The 21,720-nt window shown below is 40.6% G+C and overlaps 1 protein-coding gene across 2 annotated transcripts in view; it reads left to right on the top strand.

The window, feature by feature from the left end:
* The window catches only part of EPHA3 (EPH receptor A3), a 180,060-nt gene that overhangs the window by 105,424 nt on the left and 52,916 nt on the right, over window positions 1-21,720 (top strand). For both annotated transcript variants that reach the window (XM_021550215.2, XM_021550214.2), the window contains exons 4-5: window positions 10,223-10,378; window positions 10,850-11,188. In XM_021550215.2, coding sequence (XP_021405890.1) covers window positions 10,223-10,378; window positions 10,850-11,188 — 495 coding nt within the window. The remainder of the gene's footprint in view (window positions 1-10,222; window positions 10,379-10,849; window positions 11,189-21,720) is intronic.

Here is a 21,720-nt window from a genome sequence, read left to right as displayed (position 1 = left end):
TCACTGGATTTTTGGATGCAGCTTATGTTACATGCAAAGAATGCTGATGGAAGGTGTACAAAGTTATAGATAGATAGTGTGGGAAGAAAGATGACTCTACTTAATGTCATTAAAAAATGCCCAGCAGATAAAGCACAAGGAGAGTGGCACCAAGCAGGCAGGGCAGAAATATTTCCCACTTGCAGGGTAACAGGGAGGACTAATCTGATTCAAGACAAATTTACAAGCATTGCCTCACCCTTTTCTAAACTGGGGCTGTTGGCAGCTGTTAAATCAATTGTAAGCATTACAGCTCTTAAGTTACATTATTCATCAAGAATAACAAGCCTGCTTGCTGCTTGCCTCTTTCAAATGCTTGCTGCACACACATTTAACCCAGTCTTCACTGCAGCCAAGAGAAGAAGTGGAAAAAGGACAAAATGTTCTTTAAGAGTGAATCTTAATGCAGAAGGAAAGTTTTCCTTGTTAGGAAACTGTTAGAAAGTGCAAATAAGTGTGCCAGTTCACAGCTGGGGCTGAACACAGCAGCTCAGAATTCGGGTCCCAAGGGGCACAGAGCAGCAGGGAGGATGATGATGGTACTGGGGGAAGCTCCCTGTCTTTGCACTGCTGGCCATGCCTTGCCCAGATAGGCATGGCATAAATCCAGCATTTATTTAGCAGTGCTGAAGGAGGGTCACTGCACAGTTAATTTATAAGGAGGGAGCAAGATAAAGCAAAGGGCTGTGTGTGTCATTTCCTTGGCACCAGGTGGGGATTGAGGGCTTGATGTGAGGGGCTGGATCTGCAGTGCCAGGTTTGTAACTGTGGAAGCTGTCCCAGCCTCACTTTGTGGTGTCAGGGCAGCAGAACACAGCACTGATGGCATTCGTGTTAGTGGGAGATCATTTCAGATTACTGGGGCTATAATGGGACATTTTGCTAATGCATTTTGACAGTACCTTCAGAATACAGTTACACTTGCCTATCATAATCACTTGTTATATGTTTCTAATCTGGCTCAAAGGACAGGCAGCAAAGAGAGGAGGAAGGGAAAAAAAAAGTAGAAATGCTTTAGTGACTTACATGGACATTATTACTATTACACTTTATCTGGGTTCCTGTCTGAAGCACAGAGCCTTTTATAGAAGAAAAACTGTCCATGGGATGCTCACAGCTGACATACACCCTTATTCTGTGGGTTTGGTGGGGAAATGAGGGCTCATAGGTCTGCTGAACCATGGCTTTGCAGAAAAACAGAGTTTAAGGAACTTCTTCTAGGGTTATTCTCTAGTCCAGGGTTATCCCAAGCTGAATCCTTGTCTGCCTTTGATAGCCATTTCATCCCAGCACAAAGCTGGGAGCTCCAGCTGTGGCTGGAAAGCTTCTATGGGATCCCACCAGTCTGCAAAGCTTTTGTGTCAGGTGTAGAGATCGCTGCATAAGCCCTGGGCTCTCAGAAATGCACCTGGTTAGTAGTGAATGTGAGATGTGTAACTGCTTAGTCAAGCACAAACCTTTTTCCTACTCTCCTCTCTGTACTGGATTTTAAAATGTAGTATTTAGTGAAAAAAAAAAGTCTTGATGATGTGTGTGCTACAAACCAGTTGTCCCAGTCAAAGTTATTTCAATAAGCAGGAAATTATTTCTGTTATAACTTCAGTTTTCAATAACAGATTTTCTTGACTTGATTGCTTAAAATTGTTTGGGTTTATATGCTGTCAAATCTCATGGTGGATTCCCTAAATGCTTCCATCTTTTGAGGGTTTTGGGTGTCCTTTCACCTTCCTTGGTTTCTGCTTTTCACTTAAAGAAGTGGGAAAACATTAATACAAAGCCGATATTATAGTTAAATCCAAGGTGTTTGCAATATTGTTCCTTTACTAAGGAAATGGCATGATGTCTATGTAGTAAAACCTTTCATATAACACAGTGCAGAGTCATGAATGGCATTGTAATGCTGGTTTTTGATTCTTTTCCCCATAAAGTCCAGTGGAATTGCACACTGTTAATTGGACATTTGGCATTGGATATCAGCACACAGTATTATTTGTTAGAAAAAGCACAAAACAGAACAATGCAAACTTAGTTTCCTGTCCCTTTTGATGACTTTCCTGCATTGAGAAGTGAATGCTGTTGGAGAAAATTGAGTTTTTGTTTCTGTTACTGATTGTAAGGAAGGATTTCATTCTGTAGCAAATACCTGTAAAATGCAATACATCATATTCTTTGTTTTCTAAACAGCTGAGATTCTGCCCCCTTTGGATTCACACAGGTAGCAGGCAAGTGGATAAAAATGCTGAACCGTGGGATTTTTTTTAAAATATTACATTTAATTTGGTTTTTATTCAGCAGATAATTGCTTACCCTGCAAACCCAGACATTATTAATACATGCACACAAAATGCATGTTAGGTAATTAAGAAATTTATTTTTAAAAGGAAAAATACCAAGGAAGAAGAGGCAAAAGCTAAAGCACACGATGCAGAAATGTCCTTGAGTGTTCAGATAGTTTTGCAAAAGCCTTTCTTTTCAACTGTGAGAAGATTGTCAGCTCACAGATGTCCCCAGGGGCTGGAACTGTTTAATTTTCAGGCTTTCTGCTGGAAAGATGAAAATGCAGTCAGTGAAAAAGGCACATGAAGAGAAGAGGATGTTCTGACAATGATGAAGCTGTAATGTTTTGGGTCTTCTGTTTAAAGCTTTTCTTTGGCAATCACTGAAACCTCTCTGCACATGACAATATCTGTTTATATGTTTAATGGCTTCAGATAGAATCACCCTCTTTTTGCCAGATTCTGACAGCGTGGAGATATTTGGGGGCTGGTGCTCATGGCTTAGGTCTACATTAGCAAGGAGTGTGGCCAAATAGGAGCATACAGCAGTTGGAATTAAGGACTCTGTACCTATAGCATGATAATTTAAACATTTAGGTTTCACTTTAGAAAATCTCTTATCAGCTCCTACAGACTTCCTGTAGCAGGGAGAACATCTTCCAGTATACCTGGAATATATATATTTGTGTGGTCTGGACACACTTTATGTTGTGACTCATATGACAAAAGGGGTAAAATGGGATTTTTCTTTAAAAGTGTGGCTACAATACTTATATGGATATAACCATTAAGTGGCATTAACAGCATCACTAGCAAAGCAATGGCTGTTTCCTGTACACTGCCACAAATTACAGCCATTTGTGATACCCTAAATTATATCCCAGATTTAATGACAGTGGCTTAAACCTTAGGGATTTTTTTCCTACAGGTTTAAGTGCCTGCCATTGCAGCAGCATTTCTCTTCTTAAGAGCTCTCGTTTCCCAGCACCAGCTCTCAGTGAATTCAAGAAGTCATAAGTCAGTGGCTGGCAGTGAAAGTAGCACTGAATAAGGCATAAGCACACAATTTCAACTTCAATTTTACCTTTACAGCTCCTCTGTTATCAGTGCTTAAAAATGTGAACTTTGGTTTTGGTTTGGGCTTGTTTTTTTTTTTGTTTGTTTGGTTTTTTTTTGGTTGGTTGGTTGTATTTTGGAAGGGAGGACAGTAACGTATCTCCAGTGTTGGCTTCCTAAACTTTATGAGCCTCCGGCCATGTCTTGCCTCAGTGGATGAGTTCAAAAATGTGTTAAAATTGGGAAAAATAACTAACTTTGAGGTATGAGAATTGGTGAGAAATGAATATATAGACATTCTGGTCACTGGCCATTAACAGGCATTTTATTTTTATTTTACCAGCATCTGGTATATTTAGTGTTGTGAAATTGTCATATTTGAAACCAGCTGACAACTAAGCCACTCACTCCCTCAGTGTGGGAGGGAATCAAAGGAGCAAAGTGAGGAAACGTGTGAGTTGAGAGAAAGGCAGTTTAGTAAGGAAAACAAAAGCCAGGCACAAGGAAAAGAAAACAAGGAATTGATTCCCCACTCTCCATCAGCAGGCAGGTGTTCAGGAAAGGTGGGATAGAATATCCCTTTGGCCAAACTGGGCCAGCTGTCCCAGATGTGTCCCCTCCCAAATCCTTGTGCACCCCCAGCCCACTCAGAAAAGAGCTTGACACTGTGTGAGTGCTGCTCAGCAGTAAAAATACAAAAACTTGGCTGAATTATCAATACTGTTTTCAGCACAAATCCAAAACACAGCCCCACAGAAGCTCCTATGAAGAAGATTAATCCAACCCCAGCCAAAAGCAGCATTAGAAATAGATTGTCTTTTTAATGTCAGTGGGCTGCTTGTGACAGGTACCAAATTAACAGCTCAAGAAACCAAATTCCTCTTTTTTACCAACAAAATAAGTTCAGCAAGGGTGTAAAGAACACAAGCTTCCCCCACACTGCTCAAGCAATGTGCCTCAACCCTGACCTGAGAGCAAATCTCTGAGGGAAAAGGCTTTTGTTAAATTTCTTTTCCAATTAATTTGACAGCTCTACTGAGACTCCGAACAAAAGTACTAATTCATGCAAATTGCAGTAGTGGACCTGTGTCATCGGGGAACTGGGCTGGGCTCTCTGAAACATCACACAAGCCACCAAAGCAGCATTTTGATTAGAAGGTGACACTGGGTTTGGAACCAATTCTGCATTAATTTTCTCCCAGGGACAGCAAAAGATTCCTGTATGTGCTGACAGAGGTGGGAAGTTGCAAAAGAATATTCAGCCTCAGTAAATGCATCATCGTCTTCCCTCCATCCCTGAGAGAAATTTTATACCTTTTATATGTCTGAATTAACTGATTTTTACTTGGGATATGTGCATTGGCACACTGGGAGAGATGTTCCTTGGATTGCTCAAAATAAAAAACAAAACCCAAAACAAAACAAGGGCCCAAATGTGTTAGAGAGCAAGATATCATCTGTAGTCCAATATATAAATCAATTGGTTTCATCAGACGTGTCGTGGAAAAAATAAGAACATTTTCCACTGTATAAATGAGAGTGTAGAAACAGATGGGTATGATCAAAGGATCAGAAGATACTCCTGTAACAGCTGATTGAAAAGTTTCTCTTTGTTCATCACAGAGAAGATAAATTCATGATAGATTTTTGTAAGATGAGGAATAGCTTTGAGAGGACACATCAACAGCAGCTGGTCTTCCTGTCATGTAATAAAAACCAAGGGTACATTGATTTTGTAAAAAAAGTAACAAATTTGAAGGTAAATTGAAGGAAAGATGAATTTTTGTACTTCACATCAACTACCTAAACTGGAGCAGAATGCATTGCAACCAATAATTTGAAAAAAAAAATCAAATCTTGGATAGTCTGCATGAAGGACAGTACAATGATGATTAAAATAATTATCTTCGTTAAAAAGTAAATTCATAGCTATCTCTAACCCTATATTTCCAGGTTTTTGAAATAGTCTTTGAGTTGTAGGTGTGAGGGTGAAATAATTTATATGGCAATTTATAAACATGGGCTTATTAAATTCCTGTTTAAGGAATACCTGTTTAAGTGATGCTTGTTTTAAAGGTTTAAATACCTGTTTAAATGATCCACTAAGATTTCTTTCCCCCAAAACTGACTGCAGAGAAGACACAATGCCTCACACATTTTGAAACCAGGTGCCTCTTTGCCGTAAAGCTGTTTTAGGTCTGCAATCTTTGACTTTGCACTTTTAACAAGACTGCTGCCAGCAATCCTGGCTGAAATGCACTGCACAAAAAGAGACACAGAAGCTCTGCAAGGCACAACGTGCAGCTATTACAGATTTTGGTTTTTTTGTGGTGGAAAGGTGCAGTGGTTTTCCCTCAGGACAACGCTATCTCTTATGTACATATAATTAATATGTCTGCCAGTAACAGTTATTAAACAAAGAACAGGAATTGTTTCTGCTGAATGGCTTGACCTGGGAGTAAAGCCAATTTAAGAAGCATCTGATTAAAATATGTTAAGGTCACAGATCACTATAAAATATGAAGCGGGGAGGAAAAAAGCAGAAATTAACTCATGAGGAAGATTAAATACCACTGATTTTCTTTTTCTTTTTTTTTTTTTTTTTTTTTTTTTTTGGTGCTAGCAGTAGTTTTCAGGTGTAAAAAATGAAAAGTGCTCATTCTGAAGACTGTTTTTCTAGAGACATTTCAGTGTCACATTGCACTGAATCCCTGCTCCATGTATATCTCACGGATGATGTAAAATACAAATCCTAAGAACATTTGTGAGTTTTTATTTCTTCAACAGACAGAATGGAATCCTACATGCAAGGAGAGAAAGTCAATCTCCTTACCTCTTTCTGGGGTTATTCTTACAGTAGTGGTAATGGGGCCCAATCACAAGAAGAGCTTTTATCCCTCATTAGAGCCAATCTCCATCTTATTTCCCTCTTCCCTCAGATGCCAGCAGCACAGCCCATCCCAGAGAAGCCTGCTCTGCATGCTCAGCAACAGCCTTCAGTTTTGGGAGCTGCTCACTTAAGTGGTGTCACAGCCCAGTGCCATGGTCTCACTGACATGGTGGTGGTAGGTGATAAGTTGGACATGATGGTCTCAGAGGTCTTTTCCAACCTCATTGAATCTGTGATTCCCTTCCCAACACACCTGCCTAGCCAAAGGTCCAGCCTCAGGACTCTGTACCTGTTAAAACACAAGCAATTCTATGTCCCCACGGGGACAGGAGGATTTTCTCAAAATCCTGGAAGTGAAGAATGGCTCCTGATATGAGAAATAAAATATTGATTAGTCCAATTAGCTGACCTGCTGCTGTTTAGGTGACAGTGGGAATAGTTTGCAAAGCCCCTCTAAGAGTGGCCACTTCCATGGGGAATGCTTTCCTGTCCTGGGCATAGGAGATTTGTCCTGAGTTACTCTCATCTGTCTCACTCTGAGGCTGTGTTATCTGTGAGCTGTACAGGTTTGTGGTTGAATTCCCTTCTTTTTAGATGCTGTGCCTTAATGCCTCGGTGACATTTCACCCCTGGGCTGTTTTAATGAGGAGCTGAGGAACAAAGAGAGGAAACAACCAATGGGTGGGTGCTGGCCAGCCATGCCATGGATGTGTAATCCACTTCCAGCCTGTTGTGATGCTCCAGCCTTGTCTAAAAAGCACAAAAAAGCAGAGCTCCTGCAGGGCTGGGCAGTGCCAGGCAGTTTGCAAATGAAATTTCCCTGACCTTGTGCAGGAGATGGGCCCTGTCAAGGCTGGAATGCTGGGGCTGGGACATCCCAGTGCAGGCTCCACATGTTCCATGGTATTTACAGCTGGGAATTGCTAAGACTGCTCTGTGTGCTGGGGGCTGCAGGATCTGAATGCTAAAATGCTCCTATTTGCTAACAGATTTATGTTTTAATTTAAAATTAATTCCAGTTTAAATTAATAATTTAACCCTTAATTAGAAGCATGTTTGCATCCCAAGCAGATTAGTCAAGCTGAGGCAAAATTCACTTTGCTGTAGGAAAGACAATCACATTCCTTTAATCAGTAGCTACCACAGACTGTTACATGCATTTGTTTTCCTCTGACTGAATTAACTTTCCCTGCTCTCTATCTCTGAGACAGACTCATCAGTTAGAGCTTCAGGAAGTTCATGTTCACACAGTCACAAGGACAACCAGTCCTGAATATCTGACTAACAGGTGACTCAATGAAGTCATCCTGGCATCACACCCAAATAAAAGAGACTGAAATCAGAATAAATGCAGTTTAAAAATGCTGCATTTACCACAGGAGTCACCAAAGCCAACAGGCTTGAGGAGATCTTCCTAAAAAAGCAAAACCAGCCAGCCTTGCTGTACAGTTTATATGACATATGTAGAAACTCCCAAAGTTTTCCTTGAGTCACTTTTAGTGTGCTAACAGTTTTTTCTTCCTGGCTCATTGCATCTGCTTCCTCCTGAATTCTCAGTTTTTGCAAGAAATTTTTGAGTAAAAGCAACCGCTGTTCACAGCTGCTTTCCATGCTGAAGTTAGAAATTCTGTGAAGAATTCCTATGCTAATTCCTATGATTTTTTTTTCAACCTAACTGAAACCAAAGCCATGGTACTTGCCTCAAAAAGCTATCAGTACATGTAATCCAATTTGTCTGACAGAGAAAATAATGCCTTTTGAAGTAATAACTTTATTTTTTCTCTCTTATATATCAGAATTAAAAAAAAAATTATCAGGAAAGGTATAATTATAGTAAGTACATCGACAATATTTTTCATTGGCACCTCCAGTTCTGAGCTTCAGTTTCAAGTATAAGTGCATTTTTTTTTTTCTCCTTTGGGCTGCAGTGAGTAATCTGAAATTGGTGTGACAGACAAAGACAGAAAGTGCAAGACAGCCTGAGGGGAAGACATGAGATTGGGATGCCCTTGCTAGGGCACATTGGGACAGCAGGAATCTGGCTGGCTCACCCCCTCACTCTGACCATCACCACCTTTTCTTAAATGAGGTCCATAAGATTTCCTCTGAGGGATGAAAGAGACATTGATTAATGGAGCAATTTCTCTTTTTTACCCCTCTGAATCTGTCTACTTCTAATGCAAGCTTGCTTACTTATGTTAAATTCATTGCTTTTATTAAAATACTGCTGGTAGGGTCTTTCTTTTTGGTCATTGCATTAAACATATATATTTATTAAAAAATTATACTGTATAGAATCATAAAGACATCATTGCCTCATGTGTGACTGCCCATAAAGGTAAAAGTGTCCCTTCAAGCTGGTTAAGCAAAACAATCAGCGATTAATATCTGGTTTCCATGAGGAGTTTTGGTGGAAGTTCTCTGTATTAATAAGGCAGATGAAGTGTGATATTTATTCTTTACTGTGTTTGCTTGGTTATTATTGCTGGTAAGAAGGGGATTGGCATCTTTTCTGCCTGGCTTGTTGTCTCAGGGCTGGGATCAGAGGGGTAAAGTCAGTGGAGGTTCCTCTGTCTGCCAGAGGGCCACCAGAGGGGCTTGCTCGAGGTACCATGGGGCAGCACGTGGGAGGGAATGGCATTTGAGTCATAAAAGGCTGCAAAAATAACAGCTACACAGAAAAACCCAAAAAGCCCAAACCCTTAGCCATCTGCTTCCTGCTGCATTTCCTCCTGGTAGGGGGGTGTAAGAAGGATTTAGGTTTCCTTTATTTCCTCCAGTTAACTGGGAATCCCCAAACCCCCTGGCAGCCTTTGAGGAGAGGGGAACACCAGAAGTGCCAGCTGGACGGGCTGTGCCAGGTGGGGCAGGTCCATGCTGGTCACACAAGGTCACTTTTAGCAATTCTGCTGGAACAGATTGGTGGGGCCGTGACTCAGAGGCTCAGAGTCTGGGTTGTCTCCTCAGGGCTTGCAGGAGAGAACTTGGAGCAGGAGCTGTCTTTGCCAGCTGCTTTGCTGTAGCCTGGAAGTCGGAGGGAGCAGCTGCAGCCAAGCGCTGCCATTTGCCAGGGCTGGGGAGTGCTGAAGGGGGGCTGAGATTGGCACTTCCCTGTGAAACCCTTCGTGCTCCTCCTGCTGTCCCTTATTGGAGGAGGCTGTCCCCTTTTAGCATGTTCCAGAGAAGGGCAGAGTAGTTTTCCTCTCACCATTCATCGGAGCATTTCACTCACGTGTTCGGCATCGGGAGCTAACCAACAAATCTGCCTTGCCCAGGGGTTTATTTAGGTTTTGGTGATAGACAATAACAATGCCTCCCTCCTCCATCACTTGCAAAGATACTGGGATATCTGTTCAGACCTTTTTCCCACCTCAGGCTGCCCACCCAAAGACTTTGCTAACCCCAAAAAAATCTTTCTTATACAGGTCATAGAAGCTCCTGATAGTATCAGGAGCAGTTCATTGACATGATCATTCAAAAATGGAAGAGATCTTTCTCTGTTCAGGTTATTTTCCTGATTTTGGCTTTCTTGCACCTGACCTGATGAACTGAAGAGATGCAGTTTACAATCAGTGTGCCCTTGTAAGAAAATGTTAGCAACAGAGAGAGGATAAAGTTAGTTTCTTATGCAGGGTAGGGCCAATGTTTTGGTAAATTAAGCAGAAAAGAAGGAAAATGAGGGAAGTTCTCAAAATGAAGCATAGAAAATGTTTCTTCTTAGTGGTGCAACACACTGTTTTGTTTTCCGGAGAAAATTAAATGCAAATCCAAGCTGATGCATAAACTCCATTCTACCAAGACATTTTATTTCTGTCAGGTCTGATTATGAGAAAAATCTATAATTTTAGACCGTAAATGTCTGCAAACTGTGATCCACATATGGGTAGGTTCCAGGGCAGTAGTCACATGGTAGAATCAAGATGTCCATGGAATTTAAAACTCTGTCCCTGTTACTTTGCAGCCTGTCGAGCTGGGTTCTACAAAGCCTCTGCTGGCAATGTGAAGTGTGCCAAATGCCCCCCTCACAGCTCCACTTATGAAGATGCATCTCTGAACTGCAGGTGTGAAAAGAATTACTTTCGCTCTGAGAAAGACCCTCCATCCATGGCTTGCACCAGTGAGTAGCTCATTCTGCTCGGGGCTGTCATTCTTGCTGCTCCATCTGTCCCTCCACAACAGCTCGCCTGCTTGCTTCCTCTCATGTCCCACTGCAGTCAGCCATCCACTCCCTCTGGTGTCTTCTTGGGTGTTGGGCAGGCTGCTGGAAATTGGTGGGCTGGGTTTGTGTCTTTTCTGGTTTCATTTTCTCCTTCCTGTACCCTGTCAGACACAAGAAGGAGAAATAGGATTTTTCTTACTGCTACCAGTCCTCAGCCCTCAATCCTGAACTGCACCCTGAGGGGACTCTATAGGAAAACATGGTTCTTGTTAGCTTAGGTCTGTAATCTAGTGAAATACTGCAGGAGTCTCCACAGGAAATAACCAGAAGAGTTTGGTTATTAATGTTTTGTACTTTGATATTTCTTGTCCCTCTCATTTTTGAGCATCCTAAAGGAGAAAATCTCACTCCCTGATTTCCCTTTCCCAGGACCGCCATCCGCCCCAAGAAACGTCATCTCCAACATCAACGAGACCTCCGTTATCCTGGACTGGAGCTGGCCCCTGGACACGGGGGGCAGGAAGGATGTCACCTTCACCATCGTCTGCAAGAAATGCAGCGGTGGCGGCGGCAGGCAGTGCGAGCCCTGCAGCGACAACGTGCGCTTCCTGCCGCGGCAGAGCGGCCTCACCAACACCTCAGTCACCGTGGTGGACCTGCTGGCACACACCAACTACACCTTCGAGATCGACGCGCTCAACGGCGTCTCGGCGCTCAGCAGCCTCTCCAGGCAGTTTGCTGCTGTCAGCATCACCACTAACCAGGCTGGTGAGTGCCTCTCTGCCCACCTTTCCTTTGTCCCGGGTTTTGTGCGCCTTCCTTTCCTCTCCCTGATTCACAGAGTTTGCTCTGTGCCAGGGTGACTAATTGACTTGGATATTCCCATAAAAGTAAAAGCAGGAACAAACCCGGTGTGTGTTTCTGTCAAAGAACCTGGCAGCGTGACTGTTATGATTAACTCCCAGTTCCCACTTAATAGTCTCTAATAGCAGGCTCACATGATTCCTTAGCAAGAATGTGTTTTATTAATAAAACCAGATTTTAATAAAACACTCATTTCAATAATCTCCAACCTAAATTACTGTAGTAATCTTAGTGATTAATTTTGATTAAATAGAAGTGAAAAAAGGCTTTGATGTTAGATGCATAAAAAGCTAACATTAAATTAGAGAGGTTGAAAACACAGATTTTTTTTTTATTAACTCCTTTACAAGTTGTCTCACCAAGTCTGAATTATTGCCAACATGATGGGGGTGTGGAGCTGAATACTGAATTAGATTGTGGTGTCACAGTTGATGGGGTACAAAAGGGCTGCTCTCCTTCTGTGGAGACATTAAAGCCTTTGAGGCCCTGCATGAGCACGGCAGTGTGCCCTGGCTGTTGGATCAGAGCCTTTGTCATCGCTGCACTGTTCTGCCATTTGCTTCTCATTTGACATGGCTGCATTTATCTGAAAGTTGTGAAGAATCCAGACTCTTCCCTGGCATTTGGGTGGGTGTGAAATTTTTAGGAGCAATGTGTGCCAGCGAAGAGAGACACTGGATGCTGAAATTTCTGTGGTTGTGCTCCATCAGGAGGCTTTGTACAGAAAACATGCGTGTGTTCAGTAAGCCTCCTCCCACGTCCTCCCATCCCACACCATGTCCCCAAAACACTTCCAGTTCTGTCTTCCTGAAACCACAGAGAAGTTAACATTGTTCTAAGTAGGCATCCTCCTGGTGGGCTGTGTTATTGCAATGTTTTTCACTGTAGAGGGTATATGTTTTCTCCTTAAATCACAGATCAGCTGTAGTGGGAGGCATAAAAATGTGAGAACAGGCTATTTCCTGACCCAGTCACTACATTTCCCAGTGCTCTGGGGGCTGTCTAGCTGTGCAGTAAGTAGGCAGACAGAGGTGCATCTACACAATTCAGACCTGGAACTGGAATTTGATGTCCATTCAATTTGTTACTGTTATAGCTCACTGTTTTGGATTTTTGGATCAGTGACTTGGAGCATCCTTGTTGAGTTGCTCTCTTTTCTCCTGTTTCTTTGATCAAAGGTGTTGCTTTTCAGCCTGTTCATTACCACAGCAGTTAGAAATCACCCGAGGACAGTCCACAAAAAATGAACTGTCCAGGATCAGGGAAGCTGTCTCTCTGCTGCAGAGGCCTCCTGCTTTGCAGTGTGCTTCGCTAGGGCCCAGAGCTGCTGCCTTTGCACTGCAAGGTGGATTTTGATTCTGTTGGGGAACACACAGTACCTGGGGTGTGGCAAAGTCAAAAGTATTTCTGGCAATAGCAGCTCTGTTTACTGTAACCCACAGGCTGCTTAAGCAGTTCATTTTCTGCTTTTATGCATGGCCCATTTTTTCTTTAATCACATTTAGGTGATGTGGGTTAGTACAGGCTTAATTGTGCTATCTCTCGATCATGCCACTTGGTTTACTGTATTAGAATTCCCCTAGAAACACTGCAAGTTGTTAAAATTGGACCTTAGGTAAATATAGAATCAGTCTTAAAGTATAATTATAAAAATATAATTTGTCTTGCATTCCCTCACTGGTCAGATCACAAAAGGGATATATCAGAAGCACATGTTTATGTTTGTAAGGTCTAGAATGCTGTTCTGAGAGAGCTTTTCTACAGCTTTATCCTTAATTTCCGTGTACCATATCCAAATGGGCCATGAGGGGTCACAAATCCAGGTTAGACCAGGGGGGCCATGGGACAGAGCAAGCAGAAGGAGCAAAATGAAAACCCTGTAGAAGGTAAATGGCAACAAGAGGGTCAAGTCTATGACCCTCCTTTTGCAACAACATTTTCCTGGCAGCTGCTCCACATCAATCTGAATATTCTGTCTCAAAACACCAACTTTGCCCGTGCATCTTCCTGAACTCTTACCCATTCCATTATTTAGAGATGATTCAGTGTTCATGCTTCCAGCAAAATTATTATTAACATCAAAGTTTATGAAAATAATTAAATTTTCTGTATTTTCCCAGCTTCCTCATGCCGATCCACAAATATTTTCCATTTTTTCCCCCTAATACCTCAGTTCTTTATTACATTGATGATAAAATAGATTGTTTTCTCTTGATCACTAAAAGCATACTGTATCAGCTTTAAATGGAGCTTAGTTCTTAAGGACTTGAGGCCTTTTAACCCAAGGTCTCAACAGTGCAGCTGCAAAAGGTGGTAGCAGCTAAATTCAGCTACAATCAGGCAATGTCAGCACTAAACCAATTCCAAGGAGTTTTGTGCTGTCACATATCCTGGCATCAACAGAGGAGCAAAGAGGACATGTTGTAACAAGAGGCTTCTTCAAATTCTGTCCTCAGCTCACCACAGCTCTTCCACACAATTCAGGCAGGGTAGATAGGTGCCAAAAGGAAATAAATTGGAAAATGAAGAGGAATCCCTGCAGAGGAAATATAGAAGGCTTTTTGTGAGCTAAACTTTGGCTAGAAATGTCAGTTTTTTCCTAATTGTGGAAAGTGGTTATGCTTCTCAGTTGACAGACTAAAATTGCCTAACCCTGAGTTTTGGCCTCTCCACAGGTCAGTTGTGCACCTGCAAAATTTTGATTCCTTTCTCTGTCAGGGACTTTTCCTAGAGGAAGCTTAGAGAGAAACCACCCCTGCATCCAAACATTATAAATAATAGCAAAACCCCAGATCTACCTTACATCACCTCAAGATTCCCTAGACAAGCAGCAGTTTGATTATCTGGAGTCATCTCCTTTTATACTTCTAAAAGCCAGGAGGCAGAACAAACCATGTAACTTGTTTAACCATCTTGCTTAACCATTGAACCAGGCATGAAAAGCCATAGGAAATCAGTTTGTTTAAGGAGAAGGTTACCAATAAGATACTAAAGAGTTTTTACAAGAGGCCAGGATGAAAATGATTGAAAAAATAACCTTTTGAACAAAAGTAAGGTAGAGATAGAGAAATTAGGATCATTAGGAGTGTTGAAGGGTTTGCAGTATCTTGATCTCCCCGTGCCATTGAACATTCTGAACCATACGTTAATTTTAGCTTGGAGGGATAAACATTTCCAATGGAGAATGAACCAGTCAATTTTTCAGTCCTGTTTTAAGCAGAGACTTCTGTGACTCCTTGGAAGGCTTGTTAAAACCTCCTCAGAAACAGAATTTTATTCACCTGAAATATCTGGCTTCAAGGGAATAAGTTCAGCCCCAAGCTTTCTTTCAGTGTATGTATTTGATTATTTGCAGGTACTTTGATGCTATTTATGTGCTCAGCCTGCACTGCACTGTCTTCAGCAGCTCACAAATGATGTGTGATGCTCCCTGTTTAAATAAAATCCATATTTAGAGAGGGTTGTGTGCACTTTACAACCTATATCCCAAGGCAAGTCCCTTAAGTGGATCTGTCTTCTAAGAGAGACAATTTGAGAGAGGCACAGATGTTTGGGGGATGATATATTTCTTTCTTTCCCTATGGCCCTTATAAAAAGGACAAGAAGATAGACTTATTAAAAGTGAGCTAATGACATGATGTAGGGAGTCTCTGGTTCACTGACTGTTATTACAGCTGTGCCCCATTATGTACTGAATACCTAGGACATGCTTGTTTTCCTGAATGACATTTATCTTTTGAGTTTCAAACATTCCTGGCATAAATAAAGATTTTACGCTCTTCAAATGTGTTTTACAGTTCAGCCCAGAGGCTATTCGAGGATCATTTTAACTCAATAAAACTCCTTTAGGGATATAAAAGAGAAGTATTTTAACAATGTCACTCCATGCATAGCCTGTTATTAGCTAGAGATGTTCTGCCTGCAAAGTCTTTGATTCCTTTTCCCCCTGAATGTCAAGGAAGCTCTGCCAAGGCTTCAAAGTCTGTGACACACACTGGGCTCTTCAGTCCTCATGTGAACGCTCCTGACCTGACAGAAAGTTCACAGGTGAAGTTTGTGGCTCTGAGAGTTTTTCCTCTTTCAGAGCTTTCAGTTGGTTTTTCCACAGATCACGGTGAGATTTTATTCAGTGTTCGGCGGATAATGGTTTTCTTTGCTTGCTTCTGTTAGTCTTCCTCATTTAATATCTTAGTTTGGTGCAAGACTAAAAATTAAGAAATGCAGGGAAGCAGGATGCTTAGTCCTCTGTTAAATAATAAAACCTTAGTTTTCTGTCTCTCTCTGTTTTCTGTGCTGGCATTCTCAGTAATCACTGAGGGAAATTGTATTCCTCTTGATTGTAAACACAGCTATCAATTTGCTTTCTGAGGCAATTCCCTCTAGGCAATTTGCAAGCTGGGGAGAGATGGAAAAGTGGTTTCTTTGGGTTTGGGGACTATTCCTGCAATGAGAATTATGAACATAATAAGTGTCAGCTTCTACAGCCAAAAGAGTCTTCTTTTTAGTAGACTATATCTCTGTGTATATTTAAAAAATGCTTTAAATCAAACAAAAATATTAAATCATCTCCAAATCCAAAAGCATGTGAAAGATGTTAGCACCTTTCAAGCCTTTTCTGTTAGAGGTGGTTCTTCCCTGATGAACCTCCACAATTTCCATTGCTACAAATGACAGGGCAAGACGTTTGAGAAATATCATTTCTTTTCTTGTTCGGAGCAGGTGTAAAATATTTATTGACAAACCAGTTCAGGAGCTCTTGGTGATTACTTAAAAGCAGAGAAAATATTTTTTATCATAAATGACTTATTTGAGGGCAATTGTCTTCTCCGGTTTTGGATAATGGCTTTTTCAGAAATAGTTCCTAAGTATATTCTTACATTATGCATAGGATTTCTCTGGTTGAGGAAATAATCAAATTATCACAGAAAGGGAAATCCTGTTCAGCACCTGATTGTTGATGTTGTGAGAGTGGTGAATAAATTTGTCTTTCTGAACACTTCACTCCAGGAAATGTGAGGCTCTAAAATCCTCTAAGGTAATGTAACAAAGGGGTGGGGAAGGCAAAGAAAAACAGTTTATTTAAACTGATAGGGTCTTAACACATTCAGTGAAAAATATGAACTATTGCAAAGCTCCCACCCTCACCACCTCAACAGAGAGCAGAAAGAATAACATTTGTGTTGTGAGTACCTTTGGGATGAATCCTTATGAAAGCACATCCAGCATTTGTCTCCTCTCTGAAATAACAGCTGGGAATGCCACAGCACCATAATTTCCAGTTTCTGAAGCGAGTGCCTTGTGCAGCGTGATCCTCCCCAAATGGACATGGCATTTCCATGACTTATTATACATGTGCTTAACACATGAGCAAATCAAACGTTTTGCTTGCTCTGGGGAAGGCATTTGCTATCTCTTTTAATAAAAAGAGGGAGAAGCAAGAACATGATTGCGCTACACTTAATGGCGTTTTCTTTTAATTTAGTATTTATTTGTAAAAGTGAGAAATGATCTCTGATAATCACTTGTCCAGTGACAGCTGCTGCCCAGAAGGTTGCCTTTCTCTGCACTTGAGAGGGAAATCAAGCAGCTGCCTTTTGGTGTAATTCCTGCTGAAGCTGCGTGTTCCCCCCTTTCCAGTTCCCTGCAGTCTTTCTTCCTCAGCACCTGTGAAATGCCTGCAGCCACTCTGGAGTCTGTAACCACAGGCTGGAGCCTTTCACAGATGCATTTGGGCACTTCTGCCATAATGCAGGCATTCATCCATCAGAACAGCCATGAACAAACCAGTTTTTAATTATTTTTCTGTTTCTGGGAGAAATGTGCCCAGCTTTGTTTCATCCAATGGCGACCTGCTTGAGTTTGCCTTTGAAGTTTCGTCCTGTTTCTTTACTTCTTCATTTTGATGTGTGTAAATGTGATCTTGGTAGAGAAAGATCTACCAGAAACTGTGAGCCTTTTCACCCCCTTCCTTATGATGGAATCCTACCAGCATCCAGCCTGGGGCTGGTGTGAGGGGCTTTTTGCTGCTATGAGATGAGTGAACTCCCTGATGCCTCGTGGAAGGCACGACAGTCACCCAGTGATGTTACAGAATCAGGTGACATTTTACAGCCCAGGTTATAAAAATGGATTGAGCCTGCTCCAGCTCAAGGAAGAGGTGCAGGAGGACAAACACAGGCACTGTGCTGTTTTAACTATGTGTCCTGGAGATTAAAGGGCAAAGGGCTGTGCCTGCATGTGCCTTGAAGTGGTGGGGAATTGTATCTGGAGGAGCAGCGTGTAGGGTTTAGCAGGTTTCCAAAGAGTTGTTAAAGTGGGACTTTTCCTCCTCCTCCTGCCTCCTGGGAGGCACCTGGGGACCTTCTTGGAATGTCCCCATGGGATGGGGCTTGCTTGCTTCAGCACAATTCTGTAGCAATGCTTAACAGAGAAAGTGAATAGGAGTGCAGCCAGAGGAGGCTGAAAACAGCAGGTCCTGCTTTCTGTGAGCAGGCTTCTGTCATAAACCCCTTCTGCACTAATCCACAGAATAGATGCTGGAGATGTTAAAGATTCCAAGTAAAACCACAGCTGTTCACAGACTTCATGTTAGTGTGATCGTGTCATGGAGGTGTGACATCATTACACAGATGTCAAGTCAGAGCTTGGGACTCTTAAAAATTTAGTGTAATTGATAGATAAACCCAAAGATAAAAGATTGGTTCTCAGAAAAACCCCAAAAAAAAACAAAACAAAAAACCCAAAAAAACCCCAGGTACTGGGTGGTTTTGCATGAATCCAAATGTGTGTGTGGAGCATTCTAAGCAGTGCCAGACCCAGCACCATGGTGAGTTCTCTCCTGTCCTGACTGTGGATGTGTCTCCAGTGTCCCAGAGAAACTGTCTCCAAGTGAGAGATCAGTTTTTTCATTCAAACACTGGTATTTCTGCTTTGGATTGCGTGATAGTTTTGTGGTTTGGATGCTGGTCCTCTAAGACTGGCAGATTTAGGTTTGAGTCCCAGTGGATCCTACTTTGGATCAGAGAATGCAGATTTAATTTTCAGGTTATGATCTTTATTTACCTCTCTTGTTCCACATTACCTCCTGGGGGCATCATAGGCATTAAAGAAAATTTATGGGTTATATCAGATTACAGCATTATGATTAGATAATAAAAGCATCAATTTTCTAAAGACAGAAAAAGGAACAAGCCTTCCATTTGTTCAGCAGGGCAGAAGTTGAAAATTGAGTAGACCAGTCAATTCTGCTTGGTCACCATGTTTCAGCATAGTTTGGAATATCCTAGGCAAAGCATATTTCACTCTTGTTTGCAAGCAAAAGCTGGAAGTGAGCTGTGAGTCATTTTAGAATTAAATCCTTTCCTAAAATTTAATTTGTGACCTAGAAACCTAAGCCAGAAACAATAGGACTCTAAATGTTTCAGCAGTTGTACACATTTGCCTTCCCAGAGTTAATACTGAGTTCTCCCTGTCATAGGAGAGGGAATTTTCTTTCAGTGCGTTTCTACATCTGTAAGCCAGTCACATATGAAAACAATAACCAAGGAATAAGGAAAAAGTCAATAAGGAAATTTATATATAGCTGCTATTAAACTGGAGGAAAACAAATCATCTGTTGGGGTCGGTTTCAGTGGGAAATCAATTTGAGCAGAGGTTTATTGTCGTCTCTGCAGATCCTTCATGTTATTTGCTTGCACCTTTAATAGTCATGACTGAGGAGGTTTTTACACTTGAGCCTGAGCTCCCTGAATCATTGTGTTTGTTACCTTTTCAACATCCACATTCCCAGTTGTCACAAATGCTACCTAACAACAGCGAGCGCTCGGAGTACATTTCCCCCCTGAGCTCCAGGGAGTTTTCAGGGTTCCTGTTAAGTGCTCAAAGCAGTCAGGCTGCAGTGCCAGACAAATTCGAACCATGTGAAGTGTAAAAATGCCTCTCTGTGCACTGCATGGGACTGCTGAGACTACAACTCTTCATGGATGTCCATACAAGCCTAAAGTTGGTCATAAAAGCCCAGCTCCTGTTCAAGTGAAGAAGTTGACTGCTAATACATTAATAAAAATATTGATAAAAATGTAATTATACCTATCAGCAAATGAGGCATGGGATTAATTAAAAAATCACTGAAACATCTTCTTGGTCTAAGAAAGTAGTCTCCTTAAGCTTTATCTTGAGGTGCAAGTTTTCTAAATTATGAACTTATTTAACCTTTGCATTCCTGTTGATGCCTCCATATAGTTTTTAAATTTCAATTAATCCTAAAAAGCTTCATAATATCTCATTATTTTATATTAATCATTATTATTAATATCAATTAAAATGTAAATATACCTATCAGCAAATGAGGCATGGGATTAATTAAAAAATCACTGAAGCATCTTCTTGGTCTAAGAAAGTAGTCTCCTTAAGCTTTATCTTGAGGTGCAAGTTTTCTAAATGGTGAATTTATTTAACCTTCTCATTCCTGTTGATACCTCCATATAGTTTTTAAATTTTCAATTAATCCTAAAAAGCTTTGTAATGTCTCATTATTTGCTAACCCAGAGCACAAACTATGTTTTGTCAGTGGGAGCTGCAGATTTGAGATAGAAATTTCATTTTTAATTTTCAATTTAAGATAAAAAAATAATGGAATTTTGATGAAAAGTGGCCATTCTAAATATGTATTTCTCTTCCTTTTTGTAGCCTGATTTTGAATTTGATCTCATCCTATTGTGGTTATTTAATTCTCTTTAGGAAACTCTTGATTCTCTCTTCCTCATATGGAAGACTAAAGTCTAAGCATTGTTGCACATGGTGATGCAACAATGCAGCATCTTCACTTTTATTGGTTTATAGTGTTAACTGCATTTACTTTGATTTTTCTCTTTGCTGTGTTTTCAGACACTTCAATTTAAATAGTGAAATACAGTAACTGAGCTGCTCCAATGTTACAAAATGGAAATTAAGGCTGACTTCTGTATTTAGTACAGAGCTTATTTAGTTTTCAATAAATTTTAGTATTTTGTTTAATTTAATTTATATATTTTAATGATTTTAGTTTTTATTTAGTAAAGTATTTAGTACAGAGCTTATTAAGTTTTACCTTATATTCTGGGCATGTGCACAACAAGAAATTAATTAAATGGTCCAAATGTCAAGTTATTTCTCCAAATTCAGGTTACCTTAACTCTTGCTGTATCTTAAATTCATTGATTGGAGTAGATTTAAGTATAAACTGCTGAGTTATCTGAACAAGGTATTTTCTTTAATTGGGTTCAAGACTTCTAGCACTTTTCAAACCCACCTATCTAACAGGTATAGCAAAAAAAAAAAAAAAAGCATTAAAATTTTAAAGTGTGACAGTCCAGCTTGTCACAGAGCAGCAAAGAAAGGTTTGTGCTGGGAATTTTTTCCATTTTATCTCACCTTGGTGTGGGATTAAAGGTGGCTGAAACATGATGTTCCCCTGATTATTTCTCTCCCATCCCTGAGCTCATGCAGTGGGATGCTGGTTCTTTCAGACACTCTGGATGTCTCATTTCTGAGCAGCTTTGGGAACCCTAGGGACTAGGGAACGTATATGAATGTTTTGTAATGTTATTGATAACTGCAGAGCAGATGTTTTCTAATAAACTGCTGTGAGATAAGTTACTGGTAGCATCTGCAGAGATGTGTGCAAATGAGCTCAAAATAATTAATACTGTGTTAGGAGAAAGCTTTTGTTTTAAGTTTGTCTGTATTGGAGCGTGCAAAATTGTTTCAGCCTGCCCTAAGAATCTTTTAGAGCAAAATTACCATAATTTATTAGGGGAAAAGCCATTTCTGTTAATCATATATTAATTATTCATAAAATCAGTATTAATTTTACCTTAATGGTAAGTGTTACCAGCTGGGTACTAGGCTTGACAATCTATTCACATACCAAAAAAAAAAAAAAAAGAAAAAAAAAAAAAGAGATAAATAGCTTGACTTAAAAAGAAGACATAAAAATGACTTAGGAGAACATAAAAGCAGCAAGCATGGATATTTGAGTTCCCATGGAGCAGGGAAGTTCAGCCTGCTTAGTACTTTGTGTTTTGGCTCTGGCACTGGTTTGTGGGATTCAATTAGAATTACTGAAGGATGTTTGTTGCACGCAAATCCTGTCTGCTTCTCCCAAACTGATTTTAGGAATTTAGGAATTTAAATTCAGGAATTTAGGAATTAAAATTCCTCAAATTTTAGGAATTTAAATTCCTCCTGCTGGAAGAAAAAAAAAAGGCCATTTTTTAATCTTTTGTGAACTGTATGAAATGTAAAAATGCTGTTCAGAGGACATGTTCAGCCTGGAATAAACATGAAAAAATGGATCCTCCACTCTGTTAAAGGAAGATTTCAATACTTAGATTATGACTTGGGACTAGAGAGTATATTTTGCTGGAAATTTAGCAAAATCAAAAGCAGAATAAATT

Source organism: Lonchura striata, chromosome 2, assembly GCF_046129695.1.
Source record: "Lonchura striata isolate bLonStr1 chromosome 2, bLonStr1.mat, whole genome shotgun sequence".
Classification (NCBI taxonomy): Eukaryota; Metazoa; Chordata; class Aves; order Passeriformes; family Estrildidae; genus Lonchura; species Lonchura striata.
This window is presented reverse-complemented; position numbering and strand designations above follow the sequence as displayed.